The sequence below is a fragment of the Rhinolophus hipposideros genome, assembly GCF_964194185.1.
Source record: "Rhinolophus hipposideros genome assembly, chromosome: 11".
Taxonomy (NCBI): Eukaryota; Metazoa; Chordata; class Mammalia; order Chiroptera; family Rhinolophidae; genus Rhinolophus; species Rhinolophus hipposideros.
In genome coordinates, this window is record NC_138057.1 from 53,569,873 (window position 1) to 53,589,213 (window position 19,341).

The 19,341-nt window shown below is 51.7% G+C and overlaps 1 protein-coding gene across 2 annotated transcripts in view; it reads right to left on the reverse strand.

Annotated features, from left to right (window-relative positions):
* Positions 1-19,341, reverse strand: part of SHB (SH2 domain containing adaptor protein B) — a 131,152-nt gene that overhangs the window by 30,859 nt on the left and 80,952 nt on the right. The window contains exons 3-5 of one of the 2 annotated variants that reach the window (XM_081065765.1): positions 17,515-17,730; positions 3,330-3,437; positions 213-384 (exon numbers count right to left, since the gene is read on the reverse strand). In XM_081065765.1, the coding sequence (XP_080921891.1) occupies positions 213-384; positions 3,330-3,437; positions 17,515-17,730 (496 nt within the window). The remainder of the gene's footprint in view (positions 1-212; positions 385-3,329; positions 3,438-17,514; positions 17,731-19,341) is intronic. The other variant, XM_081065766.1, reaches the window with a different exon arrangement.

The following is a 19,341-nucleotide window of genomic DNA, read 5'->3' on the forward strand; positions in this document are numbered from 1 at the left end:
TACTCACCTGATGGTGGCCTTGACCTTCTGTGAGCCTCCACCTGCCCCCCTCTGCACACAGGGGCGGGGTGGGAGTGTAAACTAAAAGATCCCTGTAGCTCTAACTTTCTCTCAGTCTGCGAATTTTTGAAACAAGATAAAGAAAGTAAAGGAAAGAGCAATGATTGCATGAACTGGGAGCCGAGGTTGGGCTTTGTCCCCTTAGAACTCACATTTGCTTCTCCAGGGGGACAGCAGGATCCACTCTTTCTCCCAGGATCCCACAGAACTCAGGGCTCCCGTGTTTGATGGGCTTGAAGCCCCCTCCAGGAGCTCGAAGCTGGCGCCGCCGGTCCCGGGAAGGCGAGGGAGATGACTGTCGTTTCTCGTTGCCATTAAACTGGGCTGTGAGGGGGGAAGAGAGGGGAAGAGAGAGAAGAGAAGAGAAGAGAAGAGAAGAGAAGAGAAGAGAAGAGAAGAGAAGAGAAGAGAAGAGAAGAGAAGAGAAGAGAAGAGAAGAGAAGAGAAGAGAGAAAGAGAGAGAATGGTTACCCGGAGCTCAGCCTGAGGAGTTACTGGGTGGCACACAGTGGGGTAATAGTCAACTATTCTCGGGGTTTTATCATTCACAAGAGGAAGCATTCCAAGCAATGAACAAACATGGCTCAAAAGATGTGGGCTTCCTAAGACAGCACACGCAGGTGCTGTCAAAGCCAGATGGTGCTTTCAAGGGGCTGGATGAGTCTCCAGAGACCACTGAGATCAACATTCCCAAAGGACGCCCTCTGCAACCCAGTAAGGGGCGCATGGCACACTGCCCACGGGAGCGCAGTCCTCTGGACAGTTCTCAGGGGAAAAAGTCGTTCCTCATTTTGTGCCCAAAACCTGCCTCTAATTAGGGCTCCTCTTCTCCCACCTGGGGTCGTACTGGCCACATCGGTCCCCCTTCTCCTGGGACAACCCTCCAGAGCTCCAGCTGGGGTCATGTGGTACCCCCAATTCTGTTCCCCTTCACTCAGCGCCCCTGCGTGGGGCCCACGTACCCAGCCCTGCCCTGGACCAGCCCCCAGGTGAGACCACAGTGCACACACAGCAGGGGAATGGGCCCTCTCATGTACTTCTGTCTTGTCTTGGGCCTGCGGGAGCACTGTTCACCTCACCCTCCCCTGGCTCGGGGAGGATCCCTCTTTAGGGCAGGTCCCTGGCGATACTCCACAAAGAGCAGAAAACACTGAGCTGAAACTGGAGCTGCCAGGAGGGGTCAGGAGACCAGCTAGTCTCCCTTGCAAGTCTCTTTGGGCCTCAGTTTCTTCCTCTGAAAAGTAGGGATAATGACTACACCCGCCTCGTGGGGACGTTGTGAGGATTCAACCAGGTGACGCACAGAAGCCTTAGCACAGTGCCTAGTATGTCGTCTGTGCTCAATCAATGTTGTTATACTTACTGTTATCACGTCTGCTCGACGTGGGCACTGTACCAGGCATTTCCCATAAGCTACTGAGCCGACCTGCGTTCTGCTGAGCCTGCCCTGGCTGGCTGTGCGCCTCGGCTAAGTTACCCCACCTCTCTGAGGCCCCATTTCCTCCCTCCCCAGGCTGCTGTGACGTTCCGATGAGGGAATACATCCTACGGCCCCGGCACATGCAGAGTGCTGGGTAAGCTGGGCCAGGGCCTGCGGAACAAGGTTCCCTAAGCCATGTCCCGCTGCAGGCCCACAAACACACATCCTTGGCTGAGTGAAACAAAGACAGACACGTCCCCTCCAGCCAGCAAGCAGGACGTGCTGATCTGTCCTCTGACCCTCGTCAGATACGTAGCAATCATCCTCACATTCACAGGAGGTGGTGGGAAATCGCAGCCCTGCCTGTGGTGACTGAGGAGGGGAATGAACTTGTTCTACGTCTCAGCCACTGAGTGACACCATCCATCAGGACTGTGAAGCATTTCCATCCCTCCAAGACACTCTTCTCTAATCACCACTATGCAAAACCGCAGGAAGGGAGGTTCCTGACAGTGGAAGGCTCCAGGCGTGTTGGGCCCACGTGGGGGTGGTCACTCGCATGACTGCAGCGGGGCCCAGCAGGCTGTCCATCCACCTATCCCATTTTTTAAACACTCATTGACATGGGCCAAGCGCAGGTCAGGGCTGGGAAAACTGCAGTGAGCGAAAGAGACAGAAATCCCTGCCTGAGTGAAGAGAGACAGACAATAAACGAAGTCAGTCAGATCCACAGCACACCAGCTGGGGATAAGTGCTATGGAGAAAACTAAAGCAGGGCAGGGAAGGCCTCTTGAAAGGTGACATCTGAATACATTCCTGAAGGAGAGGAGGGACGAGCCATGTGGACATCTGCGGGAAGGACATTCCGGGTAGAGGGAAGAGCAAGTTCAAGGACCCTGAGGTGGGAACATGTCTGGAGTGTTTGAGAAATAACACAGTCCAAGGCGACTGGAGGGGCGTGAAGGGGGGCTGGCGGAAGTGAGTGGGAGGGAACAAGGTTTTGTGGGCCTTGGGAAGCGCTTTGGTTTTATTCTGAGAGAAATGAAGAGCCATTCTGATGTTTTGATGAGCAAGGTTTTGACTTGGCACTTAAAGAAAACACCCACAGGATTGCTATGCTGAAGAGATGGAGGGCAGGTGGTATACGGGAACTCTGTACTTTCTGCTCAATTTTGCTGTGAACCTAAAAAGATTATTATTAAGAGAGAGCGCGAGAGTGCGCAAGTGAGCAATGAGGAAGCTACTGCAGGACGGGCAGGCATTGAAGACATACATAGAAGGGACAGGGGAGATTCTGGTTGCAGGCAGAGATAGCAAGACTTGTCCTTGTATGCAAAGCAGAGTGTGAGAAAAAGAGGATCAAGGCTATAGGCTTTTGGCTTGAGCACTGAAAGAATGGGGCTGGCATTATCCAGCAGGGGAAGACTCACAGAAAACTCTAATATGCCCACAGCCTGTGACACGAGGACTCGCAGCGTGGAGTGGGGACATAGCGAGGACTGCTGGGGAGTCCTGTCCTGTGTCCAAACGGAGGGACAGACAAGACAGTATGACCTCAAGGCCCTCCTAGGAAATAGCTCCCAGGGTTGGATGTCTCAGCAAGTCCTCTTCCATCTGGCTGATGAGCTGGGCTTTCATAGGGATGGTGAGGAGACAAACAAAGCCCAGAGCTGGGGCCCTGGCACACACGGTCCCGTAGGTCCCTCCCTGGCTTCCCAGCAGCCTGGCTCTCTCACCACAGCTCTCACTGAACCACACGTGTCTTCATGGCAACTGATTGCATGGCGTCTATGTTTGGGAGGAGGGGGGAGAGGAAGAGGTAAAGCAGGTTCTGACCTGAGCCACCTACCTTGCAGAGCCCTGGATGGCTGACCGTGGGCAGGGGTGAACAGGGACGTCAGGTAGGCAGGTGAGGACCCATTCAGAGAGTCCGTTTCTAAAGAGCTGTGACTTGATCCTATGGATGGGTTGAATCAAGAAATGCCATTCTCAGATTGGGTTTTAGAGATCTCTCTGCCTGCTGATGGAAGGTGAGTTTGGGGCAACCCTGGAGGCAGTTAGGGAAGGTGATAAAGGTCAGCTTTCTCAATGATGGAGGTGACGCCAACAGTACTTGAGACTAAAGGGTGAGTCAGGGAAGACCCCTGTGTGATGCCCCATTGAGACGGAGATCTGGGCACAGCATAAGAATGGCTCAGGGAGCATGGGACCAACCTGCCCTTCCCCATAATGCCTCCCTTGTGCTCACTTTCTGGTTGTCAGGAATGGAGAGGAGGCAGCTAGCTAAGTGGCATGGTGTAGGGAGGGGCAAGGTAGGAGATGAGGTTCTCGGCTTAGTTTTGTCACCGGCGGAGGAGAGGGAGAGACCAGATGAACTGCAAGGCATTTTCACCTCTGACGGCCTATGGCTCCATTAGCTAAAATCAGAACGTAAAGATTTCTGCCAATATAAATTCCCACTACATATCTCCTGGCATGCAAGGTGAGAAGAGAGGCATGGAACATGGAACACCAATTGGAAAGGAACCCAAGCTCTTCAGAACAACCAATGACTAGCTAACTGTCCAGCCTCAGCTCTCACCAAGCCTCTTTCCAGGCTGTGTCCTGTCTAATTACCACGACTCCCACCCCCCTCTACCAACCTTTCCACCTGATTCCCCTTGCCCTTCAGAGGTCACCTCTTCCAGGAAGCCTTCCCTGACATCTCCTCCCCAGATTCATCTTGATCTGAACCTATGTATGGTACCCTAATCACCAGCTTCCCCACCTGGCTCCCTATGAAACCCTCAAGGGCAGGGGCTGTACCATATTTACCCATACCCCCCATGCCTAGCACATGCCTACAACACGATAAGTGTTCACCGAAAGACTGAATGAAGAAACATAATAAACTGCTGTTTCACTTCATTGGGGAAAAAAAAAATCAGTTTTCATACCAGATAAATTGTGTAAAACCTACGAAGGTCCCAGTCAACAAGGTAATTCAGCACTGAATTAATTTATGCATTCGCTTCCAAGCTTAATAATATAGCCATATATTCTAGAACACAGGTGGGGATGAATGACAGTCTTAATTAGGCAAATCATTTCACCTAAAATAAAAATATACAAACTCTAAGTGCAGCAATTCGGCAGCAAAGGGGAAAAAAAAACCATTAAGAACAAAAGCTCTAAACACAACTGCCTTCATTCCTTCTAATTAAATTTCTCTTTAATCTGCAATTTAAAATGGCAATTCTTTCAATTTTAGTAATTTTCTGTAAAAGAGAAAGAAGACACAAACCCTCAAAAGAAGAAGGTCATTTATAGAGAAAAAATATGCCACCCCTGAAGAGTCCTTAGAATGACAGAGCTCAATTAATTCCACCTATAGGCGATTACAAATGGAAGTCAGAGTCTGGCGGAGGCAGGGGAGACTCGCTGTTCAGGGCCAGAGGCCCAGCGGCAGGGGGAGAGGCGGCCCCGTCACCGGCTCCACCAGGTTTTTTCTGCAGGGCAGCTGAGGGGGCCCGTCATGACCCTCCAAATGTCCTTCTGAAAGTTCTGGTCTGATGACAGACAGACCTCATCGTTTACGACCCAGCTCAGGTGCCCCCCACCTTCCTCCTGGGAGGCCTTTCTACTTGAAGGTTGTCCATTTGTTCTGCGACTTGAAGCAAAACGAAGTACAACAAAGCCAATTTTACCACAGGCTAATTGATATCAACAAGAGTTCGGTTCCTATGGCATCTCATCTACATTATAATGAAATGACGCTGAACAAAAGGATGTTGTTCAAAGACCACTGTGCTATAGATTTTATACCAGCTGGTCCTGGAGTTCAGTCACCGACAATGAGACAGAGTCCCAGGCCCCCACCCCACTCGCTCTAACCCTCACAAGGACCCTGCCGCCCTGTGGGTGATGGCAGTTGGAGGTCCAGAAGAGGTGAGGAAATACTCCTCCGGTTTCTCCTTCCCCGTAGACACTGGTACAAAGACCACCCCTCCTCAAAACCTCCCCTGATCCCAGCTGCTGAGAACTCCCTCCTCTGCAGCTCACAGTACTTGACTCTTCTCTTAAAGTCCAGTGGGTACCCACACCATTGCTCCCCAATCAGGGCATTCTGTGGGGGCAGTGCCTGGCATTCATTTTACTTCTCTTTCCCCTCTCCTGTCTTGTCTGTCCCTAAACCTACTGCAGTGCTTGGCATGAGACAGTGCTCAGTAAATGTCTGCTTAGATGAAATAAATGTGTTCCTTCGGGGTCCGGCTCCTTTCTGTTTATCGTTCAAGGCTGGCGAAAGAGAACAAGTTCCAAAAAGCCAATGGGCCCCTAAAGCACAGCTTTGCTGCACTCATGAACCCCTCGCTGACCCCCAGTGCCCTGGACAGAGGGGAAGCCCCTCCCTCTGGGGCTCAAGGTCTTCAGCGACCTGGCGACAACTCAACCTGGTGCATCTTCCCTTGCAGAATCCCTCTGGGCTCCATGCCCAGCTCTAGGCTCCAGTCACAAGGAAAGGCCAGTCCCCAAATCTACACCTGCCTTCCTGACCCTAGGCCTTGGCTTTGGCTGGGCCTGCCCTCTAGAACCCCTTTCTTCACTATCTATGTGCAAAAGTCCCAGCCATTCTTCAACATACAGCTCCAATATTGCCTCCTGGCGGAAGTTTAGCCCTAGAGCCCCAGATGGAATTCCTTTCTCCTCTTTTCTTGTGTCCTGCAGCCGGTCTTTGCCATGGTCCAATCCCACCCGTCTGTTACAGTGCGGTATGTAAGTGTCTTCTTCCAAACCAAGAGAGATGGGGCTTTGTGCCTCAGCTCCTCTGAACCTCCCCATGCCAGACAGACAGCTGGTTCTACAGAACTGTCCATGGGCTGCAACGAGGCCCGCGAGTAGAGGAACTACAGCAGCTTGACATCATGGAAAGGGTGTGGACTTTGGATTAAGGAAGACCTGGGTTTGAGTCCTGCCTCTGCCATTATTGTGGGACTTTGGGCAAGTTTCTAAAACTCTCTGAGCCGTAGCTGCCTGTTCTATAAACTAGAGCCAACAATACCTATACCATGAAGGACTGTGCAGGTGGTTAGTAAAAGACGACGTACCAAAGCCCAGCAGGCCCCCTGTAAGTGCTGCCCCCAGCTGTACAATCATATCCACGCTCAGAATAGTTCCATTTCATGTCCTCAAGAAGATCAAGTGCCCTGTAGCAGAAACCACCTTCTTTTTCCTCACCTCCGCCGGAATTCATGAGTTGGAAGCTCCCAGACGGCAGGACACATTTTGCTTTCTTCAAAGCTAAATGCCCAACGCCTAGTATACGTATAGCAGTGCCTGATGTAGACACAGTAGGTGCTCAATATCTGCCGAGTGAATGAAACTTCACCAAGGTCTGCAGGACCGTAAAACCTCCAATCATCAATAAAGAAAGGAAACTTAGGAGCCGCACTCTCTCCTGAAACTATTTTAAACCAGTTTTGAAAAAGGCCTTAACCTTTACTGAATGCTTCCTGTGCACGGGCGGGCATCTGCGAGAACCTGATGTGGAGCTCTTCTCTGACACTCGCAGACAACCCGGGAGCTCAGTGCTACTTTGTCCAAGTCTCTCACACAAGGGGCCTGATGCAGGCGAGGAACCTGCCCAAGCTGACAGGAGCAGGCTGCCAGGCCAGGCAGCAGGCCCCAGACCCCAACCTTTGACCCCTCTGCTTTGGGGCTGAAGCCCTGGGTGGCCTCCCCTCACCTGGGGGTGCCCTACTAGTGCCTTTCCTTGGGGAGGGGCTGAGAGAGAAGAGTCCACGATCTGCCAGAATTCCTCCAGTCCTCTCGGCTGACCAAGGGTATGGATGTGGTCTGTGAGGACAGGGGCCATTGAAAGAGAACTGGAAGGGAGCAGAGGGGCCCCAGGTGAGGCCTGCAACGTGCTCCAAGTTCAGTGGCTGCTTCTTTGTGGCTGTTCTGGAGTCCCCACAACTCCCCGTTCTCCAGTACAGGACAGAGCCCCTTAAACAGAGGGAACAAGGATTAGAATGACTGAAAACAAGACACTGTACACGGAGTGACTTACAAGGAGCTCTCAGCCCGCTGAAGAGCCTTCTTTAGGCCTGCTGTGCATGAGGTGGAAATGAACGTGCGCCATGTTTGTAAACCGTATGGGGCTGACAGCAGGGGCCTGGATAGTGTTCCAGGCCTGTGTTCGTCCACGGATGTGCTATTACTCTGAAAACACAAGGGCAAAGAGAACGGAATGAAGGTGCCTAAGGCACCCCTTCCACATAGTCCTTGGTGCCAATTCATCCACGTTGCTGACGCCAGGCTGTGACTCTGGTGTGTTTGTGTGTGGGGAACAGTGGAGAGTGGTGAGGGCAGGGGTGGAGACACACAGAAGGAGCAGGTGTGAGTCCCTAGGAGGGGCCAAGAGGAGACCACGCATTGGTTTGGGGAGTGAGCTGGACCACACGACCTCTGGAGTCTACGGAAACACCATAAACTTCCATGACACGTACAAACACTTGCAATTGACTAAAACTCTGTCCTCATGACAAGGGTCCTCTGTGGCTTTAGCTTTCTACAACTCTGTCCTACATGTTCTCATCTGCACCTCACAGCAGTATTAGAATCCCCATTTTGCAGATGGAGAAACTAAGTCCCAGGGAAGTGAAGTCTCATTTTTCCCCTCCAGTTCAAGAGTGGGCCTCAGTTTCCTATCTCCCCTGCCTGCCCCGTGAGTGAAAGCTGTACCTCCAGGTAGGTTGTAAGACAACATATGGCTCAGCAAATGTTTGGTTTGCATTTCCAGGATCGCCAACAAGAGGCCTCTGTGTTCACCTTGCAGACACATGCAGGCCCCAGGGCATCATGCTGTCACATCTTGTGGGCGGTGCCCAAGAACAGAGGTCCTCATTGTGAGGGGAGGCAGCGGCGACTCTCCACAAAGCAAGGCAAAGCAGGGCATCGGGAAGGCCGTGACGTGAGGCAGGCGCCGGGACGCCGCCTGGGTTCCCAGAACACAGTGCATACAAGTCCAGCCAAGTCTGGGCTGGGGAAGGCGGGCCTGGCATGAGGAGGCATATGTCTTCATCCTTTTATTCTGCACCCCCCAAAGGAAACATGGACACCATCCCAAGGACTGCTGCTTGGCTGCAGGAAATGTAAGGAAAAATCCTGATGAAAATGATAAAATCACCCAAACACAGAGGCTTTACAGCTGCAGAAGCAAGCTATCTTTACCATCATAACTCATTTTACAGATGAGAAATGGAGGTCTGGAAAAGGAACTGACTTGCCTCAAGTCAACAGCTAAACTTGGACTGGAACCTAGGTCTTCTGAATCCAGAGGCCTCTAATGAGTTCAGCACGAATCCTGTCTACACCACAACACATTCTCAAAACAACAGTGGTAATGACAGTGATACCAAAAGCCAGCATCCACCGAACACTCACTGTGCCCCAACTCTTGGCACCTATTGTCACCCATTTTACAGATGAGGAAACAGAGGCAACTTGCTCAGGTCACCCAATTAAATTAGCAAGCAGCAATACAAGGCTTTAAATACAGGTATCTCCCCTCACCCCCAGCACTTGAAATCACGTGCACTCTGCTAGTTCTGCTAGGCCGAGCTCACCTGTCAGATGGAGATGGCCTGCTTACTTCTGATGCAGTGTTTCCTGACACCTCCACCTGCAGTCACCCACAGACGCTTACTCAGAATCCTAGGGCCTGGGAAAGGGGCTCTGCCCCCACCCACAAGCATCAGAGGACCTGCAGAAAGCAGACTGGGCATTTGTGGAAACAAGGCTCCCGGCTACGAGCTCCAAAGCCCCAGCCCAGCTGTCTATGCTTCTGCTGTTGCCCTCCCCAACCCCCCACAGAGGGCAGTGAGGGAAGGCAGGAGAGACAGGAGGGGACAAGCCAGATGCATGGCTCTCGGGGGCCGCCTGCCACCACCTGGCACACCAGGGTCCCCATACCCCTGTGGTATCCAGAGGTGCGGGCAATCCTCAGACAGGCAGGGACACACTCTCAGCGTCTCCCTGGGACTTTAGACCAGAGGCGGCCACCACAGCAGTCAACAGCTATTCAAAAATGCCCCTCCAAGTGCAGGTCCCTCAGCCTCCTCTGGAGAGAAGGCAGGTGCACAGCACAAAGGAACAATAGTAACACGAACCTCCTTTGCGTGGGCTGCGTGATTAAGTACACACGGTAGCATCCTAGAGAGAATTTGGGGTTGGTTTCTCTGAAACCTGACTTATTCACTAATTTAACAAATATCTGCGTGTTCATTATGTGCCAGGCACTGACCTAGGTGGGGACCCGGGTGTAAACACGGCAGGCAGAGCCTCTGACCTCATGGAGTTTAAAAACCCACCCACAGGAAGATCACTGACTTGACAAATAGAAGAGCAAAAAAAAAAAACCACAAAAAAACTTTGTTTTTTTTCCACACAGGAGACAAAGGCACTTAAAGGAACATTTCTATCGATCAATATAATTAGCAGATGAATCAAAGCTATTAAACGCTAGTATTTTTTTCTTTTCTTTAGGTGACTAAATGAATTCATTCATGTGTCAAACAGAAAAGCCAACTGGAAAAACCTGTCCCTCAGTAACACATTAGCCAAAGGAAACAAGGGATCCCGGTTTTCTCATTTAAAGCCTCCTTTTCTCTGCAGACCTGCTGTTCACACGTGTTAAATATTAATTACAACTGTTACTCATTAGGACATAGCAGAAAGATCCCAGTACAAACACAATAGTTAATTTCCTCGCAGGCCCAAGGCATTCTGGGAAGCTGTGCAGGAGGCAGGAAGCATCACGGGAGGCCAAGTAGGGCCAACAGTGGAGAGGAGGTGGTACGGCGTGTGCCGGGTGCGTGGGGTGATGGTGGCAGAACTACGACTCCCCGAGGAACCTCCCGCAGAGGAACATTCTGGAGAAGTCGAGCATGTTCATTCCGAGTCCAAGCGTCTGAGTCACAGGGCTCAGTGGGAGCAGCAAGCTCGGAGCACACACAACATCCGTGCTCCCAGCTTTGGAGCATTTGCGTTTGACTGAGTGACGAGTCGCGAGGTCAGCACGGAGCGGGCACACTGCTTCTGCCTCAACAACCCAGGCCACCCCGCACCAGCACACGGGACAGGGAATGCTCAGACCTGCCCTTTCCACACTCGAGATGTCTATGCAGCAGTGGAGAGAGCAAAGGCTCATTACTGTGTTTCCCCGAAAATAAGACCTAACCAGAAAATAAGACCTAGCATGATTTTTCAGGAGGACATCCCCCGAACATAAGTCCTACTGCGTCTTTTGGAACAAACTGAATATAAGACCCGGTCTTACTGTCGGGGAAACACAGTAGCTGTGCGGCAGTGGGCAAGCTGCTCGCCCTCTGTGTACTGTCATCTGTGTGATGACAGTGAAACCACACCCACCTTGTAGGGCTTCCTACGGTTAATCCATGCCAGCTTTATAACTGATGCTCAGTAAGTGATAATTTCCTGTCCTTCTCCCCCGCCCCTTACCGTAATAGGATTATTTTAAATTAGCCAACTGAGCTGGCTCAGAGATGACTCACAACTCTTTAGGAAATAGACATACCTGAGACCTTACTTTCCTTTTCTCTGCCCTTTTAGCCTCACTTGACGAGGCTGGGAAGGCGTCAAAATTCAAGAGGGTGTCCGGTTAAGGGGTGACCAACACAGCATTAGTGCCCCCCAAGCTGACAGTGACAAGTAACTGGCTGTTCCAGAATAAACCAACACACACCCATACAGGATGTGGTAGGGGCACAGAGGAGTCTCAGCCCAATCTGGAATGAGGGTGGGGAAGACACTGGTCATGCCAGGGAAGGCTTCCTGGAGGAGGTGGCATTGATACCAGCCAAGCCAAGCTGTGACCTCCCTTCCCTAACTCCATCCTGACCCTAGCACCTAACAATATGTAGTGAGTATGTTCTAGGTTCTCAAAGTGGGGTCCCCACGTCAGCAGCATCAGCAACACTTGGGACCTTGTTAGAATTGCAAATTCTCATGCTTATCCCCAGAACCAATTGAATCAGAAACTCTGGGGTTGGAACCCAGCAATCAGTTTAGTGCTTTCTCCAGGTGACTGCGACACATGCTCTGGGCAAACCAACCAATCCACAAATGTGTCACAGCTAGAATGGGAGGTAGGGGGCACAGAGGGGAGAAAGGCAGTGGGGACGCTCTCACACAGAGACCAGTGAATAAAGAAAGGAAGACCCAGGTGGCTTATGTTTAGGACTCTATTGCTGGAATTGAGATTTAGGATTTCCAACAGAAGTGGTGCTTTCCACACCATCCATGTATCTCATTGCCAGGGGAAACTGGAATGAGCTTTGTAAATGGGTCCTCTGTGCCCTCTAAGTGCCTCTTTGTGCAGTAGCACTGTTTTAATAGCAAATTTTATTTAATACAGAAAGCCTTCCCTGAACACCAATAACCAATCTCTCGTGCATGACAAAATCGGGCTTACAAAGTCCTTTCATCCAGATCTTTTCTCTTGATCATCACAGAGATTCAGTGTGGCAAGGGATGTGACGATCCCCATTTTATAGATGGGAAAACTAAGGCTCAGGGAGACTGAAGAACCTGTCTGAGGTCACACAGCTGGTGAGTGGTGGAGGTGGCATGTGAACTTGGGATTATCTGACTCTTCCTACTACTATCCCACTGGCTCCTGACATGCAAGACACTGTCCTGAGCTTTCCAGGGCAGAGAAACGCGCCAAGGAGCTGGTGGGGAAGACAGACAAGCAATCCAAATAACTGTTCAGCACTGAGTCATAGATCTGTCTTCTCTCTTTGCTGGGAGGCACACCTGTCACGGGCTGCATTCAGGATATAGCCTGAAAAGTAGCTGCAGAGACACATCTTCAGACGATGAGTTGAAAATGAAATGACTGTTTCTCTACACAATCTCGAGGGTGCCCTTCACACATTGTTCTGCTGCCCTGCTCCCTGAGCAAGCACTCTGATCAGTAGCTTCTAGCAGCAATGGCAAATCAATCATTATGGAAGCAGCTTTTAACTCACTCACTGGATTAAAAGAAAATGTCGATCCATCCTCTGTGTGTGGCCTGACTGGCTTTGCTAGAGGTCTCTGGCAGTTCCCTTCCCTGCTCTGGGCCGTTTGCCTAGCAGGACAAAGGAGTGGGGTGCCATGTATGAGGGCCTCTGCCTGTGTGAGTGGTGGCAGAGCATGACCAAAGCGTGGGGTGGCTCTCATCACTCCCATGCAGGCTCAAACCTCCAGAACTTGGGCTCCTACAGAATCCTCAGCTGGACCCATTCCAAGAGGGAACATACACCCCAGTATCGTATCCTACCAGCTGTAGACACAGGGAGAAGTCAGTGCGAGGGTGATGAAAGGCATGTGAAATTTCCCGGGGGCTCTGGGAGGGTGAGGGCTCCCACCGTATTTTCTGGAGCATCTTGGATTGCAGCTGGGAGCCCAGACACTGCCTGGGTTAGGCCTTACGCTCTGGAGTTGGACTTCGCAGGCTCAAATCCAGGCTCTGTGGCTGACTAGCCATGGGTCCCGGGGCAAGAGATTTCTTCTCTTTGGACCTCAGTTTCTTCATCTATTAAAGGAGGAAACTAATCTCCTAGAGGGTGGTTGTGAGGACTGAGTGAGACAATGCACACAGAAAGTGCTCAGTAAATGTCAGCACTTTCCTGAAGCGATGCCCTTAATGCCTCACCAGGACTCTCTGCAGCAGGGAGTCCTACGTGAGGGAGGGAATAGATGCTTTCAGGACAGGTTCAATCCCTGTCCTTCCTGTGACCACTCAGAGATGTGAAGACACCAAGTCTGTGCCCCCCCCCCCAGGCCTGGGTCTGCTTCTCTCCACCCAGGTCCTCTACCCCTCCCTGCGTGCTCACCTCCTGTGCAGGCGCCATTTGCCCGTCTAATGATCTGTACTACAAATCCCATGGGCTGCTCAGACCTTCCACTCGATTCAGTGCTGCCCTGAGACACTGTGCAGTCACTCCAGGCTGCTGCTTCGGCCCCACAGAGCCCTTGTGTGGGCCCTGAATTGCATCTGGGGGCTGTGGGCTGCACAGGAAGGCCATTTCTAGACCCATCTGGAGGCCTCCCAATTTGTTGCTATAAAGACTCCCAGTGGGTGAGTCAAAGCAGGCTAGGAACTGAGTCCAGCCAACTCTGAAGGTAGGTGTCTGCCGGGTGGGAAAGGGGGTTGACAGCTTGATGGAAGCCACACCACCTCTCTGTGGATGGCAGGGACACAGCCGGTTCCCTGCAGCCGGCGGGGAAACCTGACCAGGCATCTGTCCTGGGGCTCGGACCCACGACGGGACCTGCTGGGCTGCTCGGGGGTGGTGTGGGGGTTCTGGCTGAGCCCACAACCACTTTCTAGGAAGGAGGGCAGGCAATGAAGGCCCAGGGATTTTTGGAGAGCTTGTGGTATTTCTCACTCACCAGGCCACACAATACTGAGACGGGAAGACTTGATTCCTAAGAAGCTATGACCACCCTACACGTTACAATAGCTGTTTTCACTGACAACCAGGAAGCTATAATCGAGCCTTCAGCTCCCAGAGTCTGCCTGAGATGGGAAGGGTCTGACTTCCATGAAGGCTGGTCTGGAGCCACTGGCCCAGGAGGGCTACTTCTGTGGAGAACGCCAAAGCGCCCTTTGGAGAAGTGCCTCTTTTCATGAATGTGATGCAGGACAGCACTTTCAAAGGTAGAAAGAACTTTGCCTCCTAGGTTGAATCATGGAGCTAATTCAGAGGCCTTTCCTTCTCCCAGTCTCTGACCAGTGTGCTGGGTCCTGATGGGTACAGTGTGGCGGGATCCCTGAGGGGGACAGCAGGCCAGCTTCCCAGGGCTGGCAAAGCCCTCTGACACCCACTCGGCCTCAGTCACGCTTCTGCTTACAAGTTCTGCTTACTGTATAAGGAGGAAGCTCCTTATACACTTTCAGGTATAACTAAAGTTCTTACCATGCACCTGGACCCTAAATCCCTATGATTCCTCCTTGGTGGGCCCAGCTCTCCCCTCTGTGGGGGGTCCCCTCACACTCCACACCCTTTGAAAATTTAAAAACACTAACCAGGTTCCCTGCCCAGGTTTCCTTATCCAGACTAAACATGCAGAATCAAAGAATATAGGGCTGGAAAGAGACGGTAATGATTTTGCCCAGACAACTTGATCCTACACAGATGTTTCCCAGCTACAGATCCTGCACCCCAGGCTTTCAGGACCCATCACAGAGCTCCCAGAAAAGCTGTGTGGGCATTTCAAACAGGTATGGTAACAATGAGCACAGGGCTTAGTGAAGCACTAACGACGGGCTAAAAGCATGTGTGTGCGTGCGTACACACACTCACACACACACACACACCATTCACTCAGGCGGGAACATTAGCCTTCATTCTTGAGCAGCCACACTTCTGGGTGTACAAATGGGATGGTGGCAGCACTTTAGCAATCAAGCCAATTGAGCTGTTGCGACGCCTCATGATCTGACAGGCGGCCCATCCACCTCTCACTCCATCTCCACTCTGGGTTGAAAAATAGAAGGGTGCTCCTCACCTACCAACACTGCACCCGACAGGCTCTGTTCACAGCCATGGGAGGGACCCGGTCATGCCTGAAGGCCCCTGCTCACAGCATCCCTCCAGCCCGAGTGAAACAGCTTCTGTTTACGCCCCCGAAATCAGAAGCGAGCCAAAAGCTTGCTGGGAAAAGCACAACCGGTATATACGCTGGAGCAGGACACACAGAGCTAACCCAACTTGATGAGACACAGATGGGGACATAATTCTGAGACTGTCTGCTATTGACCGCCTAAGGCATCAACCTATGATGACACTGCTGATAGCAACTGAGCAACATAAAACCTGGTCCAGAATGGATACTTGTGGCTCAAGAACTTACTCAGAGACAGTTATATCTGAGACCTTGTGATCTTTTGTGAAAAACTAAATGTACAACAGTTCTACAACCATCTTTGGCTAGAAGTGGACAAGTTCTGGCCTGAGAACCTTCTGAAAAGTCGACGTCCAGTGGGGTAAGTGCTTTTCACTTCAACGTGCACACGAATCACCCGGGAGTCTCGTTAAAACTGATTCTGACTCTGTAGGTCTGGGGTGGGGCCCGAGACCCTGCATTTGTCACCAGCTCCCAGGTGGTGAGATGCTACTAGTCCAGAGACTACATTTTGAGCAGCAAGACACTAGGCTAGGCTAGAGCATCAAACGTAGCACAGCCCTTAAATTACCTGCTCGATCCAGGAGAGGGTGAGATCCCACACCTGCCTGCAGTGCTATCTCGCGCCATGGGCCCTTACTGTCTGGGAGAGTTGTCACATGAGCCCCTGTAGCCCTTTAATCAAACTGGTATTTGCAAAGAGCAAGTTCTCAGACAGCAATGGCTCCGTTCTGGCTGCTCTCACACTCAGAAGGAGCACAGCCTCTTACCAGCCATGTTAGGGGGCAGGGATAGTCTTTGGATTCCCTTGTGCCAAGGTAAGCGAGGCGGCTGTGAAATGCCTGGGAGAGACCTTCAGCTACACGACTACGCTCATCTCTGGTTCTGGACCAAGCGCTCACAGCCTGGCAGGCGAGACCAGCACCTTCAGGTCGAACTCTGCATGGTGAGAGAAAGGTTCACCAAGGAGGAGTGCAGGAAGCTCAACAGGCCCAGAGAGGCGTAAGGAAGCCCACAGGATGGATGGCTGAGTACCAGGAAGGGCTCACAAATGGTGACATTTGAGCGGGGACCCATGGAGGTGGGGGATTTTTCCAGATAGGATAAGGGAGGGAAAGGCGTATGAGGCAGAAGGAATGGGATTCGCATAGTGTGCTACGTCCAGGGAACTATGAGTCATATGTGCTGTAACAGCTAGAACATCCACTGAGGGGATCAGGATGGGGGTGGGGCAGAGGCCTTACTGTGGGGGCCAGAAAGGAAGAGAGGAAGGGTCTAGTCGTGCACGAAAAAGGGGAATTTCACGCAACATCAATCTTCAACAAATTAAAAATAAAAACTCTCCCTTTATGATCTTCGATGTGGCAAGAGTTAAATTAGTCACTTGATGTCTCATTTTTCACATGTCTAACCTCTTAGACACATAAGTTTTTTGCGTCTGGCTTTTCACCTCTAAACATTAACCGTACGCAATTCCCTCGGTTGTTATACACTTTGTCAACATCACTTTTTAGTGGCTGCACAATCTTCCAGTTAATCAGTCCCTACTTGAGGGACCTTCAGGCTGTTCCCCATCTTTTATGATCAGACACAATACCTTTTCTGAATTTCAGATCATAACCTTGGCATGAATCCTAAGGACTGGAATTAGAATCAAAGGGTGTGAACGTAAGCCTAAGACCTGTGACGTGTGTGGCTGACTGCTTTCCTAAGAGCCGTGAGCGAGGAGTTTCAGCACTGTGACAGATTCCTGGATTCTAGAACACCAGTCTCAGAGTGGGGTGGGAGGGAGCCACCCGAGTTATTCAAGGGGCACTTGGCTGGGAGGAGCGCCAGGCCCCGAGGTCAGGATGTGCCCAAGGCTGTGCTCTGAGCAGGTTTACGCTAAAGCTGGGACAGGAGGCACGCAGGTCTAGGGCAGCTGTACGACGAGATGGAAGCACAGGAATGCCTCAGGCCCAATAGGAGCCACTCTGCAGATTGGTTTTCTTTTCGTTTCTAAGAAAGTTCCTTCTGAAATCTTGGCTTCCTTCTGAGACTGGGCCCAGTGAGCTAGAGCATTATCAACAGGACCAAGGCAGAGTCAGACAATGAGATTATCTGGGCCGTCTTTAAAGATTGGGGAGACTGGAACTGAGACCCAGGATTTCCCTTTGGCCTGGCATCCCTGCCCTCCAGGACCCTCATCACCTTCGAGGAGTCCAGCTGTACTAGAACAGAGGACAACCCAACTAGATGACCAAACAAAGCCCTGTGGGTTACCTGAGCAGGCAGGCACCAGTGCAGTGACGCCCTTTACCAAAGGTGAGTGTCGAGTGCAGGTCAGCGGCCACCTCTGCACAGGGCCACTGGCTTCTTACCTGCCAGAGCTGGGATGGTGACCCGGTTCCACTCCCATGGCTGGTCATACTCATCGGCGGGCCTGTCGTCATCCTGCGGCAGCTTGCTCTCCCGCAGTCGGGGACTGACGGCACTCTCTGGGTCTGAGTCGATGCTCTGGCCCTCAGGTTCGTAAGGGGTGTCGTACAACTGGAGGCCTTTGTGCTGGGACCGGACGCTTTCCTGCCTCTGAAATTCTGCAGGCGAAAAAGACGGGGGCAGAGATGTACCAGATGTGCAACACACACGTCCTCACCTGGGATCTGCCAGGGTACACCCACAGGAGTCCACGCCTGCTAGCCAAGGAGGGGAGGGCCGCACAGGAACAGCCCCTTTCGGGCTTTACCTGTCCCTCCCGCCCTCTGCTCTCTTCGGGCGAGGTTTCCTCACTAGGAGTTCAGGCTCACGGACCTGACGACAGAACCAGAAGGCTCACTGTCCCCATCGGCTTGCTCATTGCAGTCTCAAGGGCAGCACACATGCGGTCCCACGTGTGTTCTAACACCAGCCCAGAGCAGACAGAGCTCTCACCTGTCACTTTAGAGATAAGTGGGGTTTCCTCACTAGGGGTGTGCCCCATCTGCTGGACTTTCATTTCCCATCTGAATAACGAGGAGACTGGGCCCAAGGATCCTCAAGTTTTCACCCAGGTTGCAAATTCATTTTCAAAGCCCTAACAAGCCTCTCCAGGGGACCCAGGGTTACCATTTTCTCCCCTACAAAGCTCCACGTGTGACCCCTTCCCAGCATTTGTCTCCCCCAGAGCCTGCCTGTCTTCTAACACACTGAGCACATCTGAGGGACGTGAGAGCAGATGTCCAGTTCCACTTCTGCGTAAGGGAGGAAAACCCTTAATCTTCTGGAAAGAATGCCAAGGACTGGCTCTGGTGTGGGCTGAGGGGCGACCTCCTGTCTAGACGAGGCCCCACTCAAGGGACATTCATTTCAGCTGCTGCTCATTCCCGAGAGGCCAGTGGTAACTGAAAGATGGATGCTACAATTGGGTGCTTCTGAGTCAAACAGGGACACTTTACTTGCTTTGATCACAAATATCCACTGTGTGCAGGGCCCACATGGGGATACAAGGAAGGGAGGGTTTGCTGTTGCTCCCAGGAAGCCCCCTGTTTCCAGAAGCGATACAATCACCTAAACCACCACGATACTCTGTGGCAAAGGAGCTCAGTGCACGGTCTGTGAGGGGCCAGTGAGGGATGAGGCAGGAGGAGAGAGAGGTGACATTTGAACCAACAGCTCTGACAAGTGGAAACAGGAGAGGACAGGATTCCTTGTGGCAGGACAAGGGCCAGCCAAGGCAGTGGGGCTGGAGAGGACGTGCTCACTGCCTACTTTCTGGTTTTACTGTGGTCAAATCTATATAACATTTGCCAGTCTGACCATTTCAAATGTACAGTTCAATGGCATGAAGTATATTCACACTGTTGGGCAACCATCACCACCATCCATCTCCAGAACTTTTTCATCCTCCCAAGCTGAAACTTTATACCTTTTAAATACTAACGCCCCATTTCTCCCTGTCCCAGCTCCTGGCAACCACCATTCTATTTCTGTCTCTATGAATTTGATACTCTAGGTACCTCTTATGAGGGGGGAAAAAATCATACAATTGTTTGTCCTTCTGTAACAGGCTTATTTCACTTGGCACAATGTTTTTAAGGTTCTTCCATGTTGTAGCCTGTGTCAGAATTTCATTTCATTTTAAGGCTGAATAACGTCCCATTGTATGTCTATTCACTGTCCCCTTTTGCTGGAGTGCTGGACCCAAGGAGGTGAGAGAGTGGAGGTGAGGT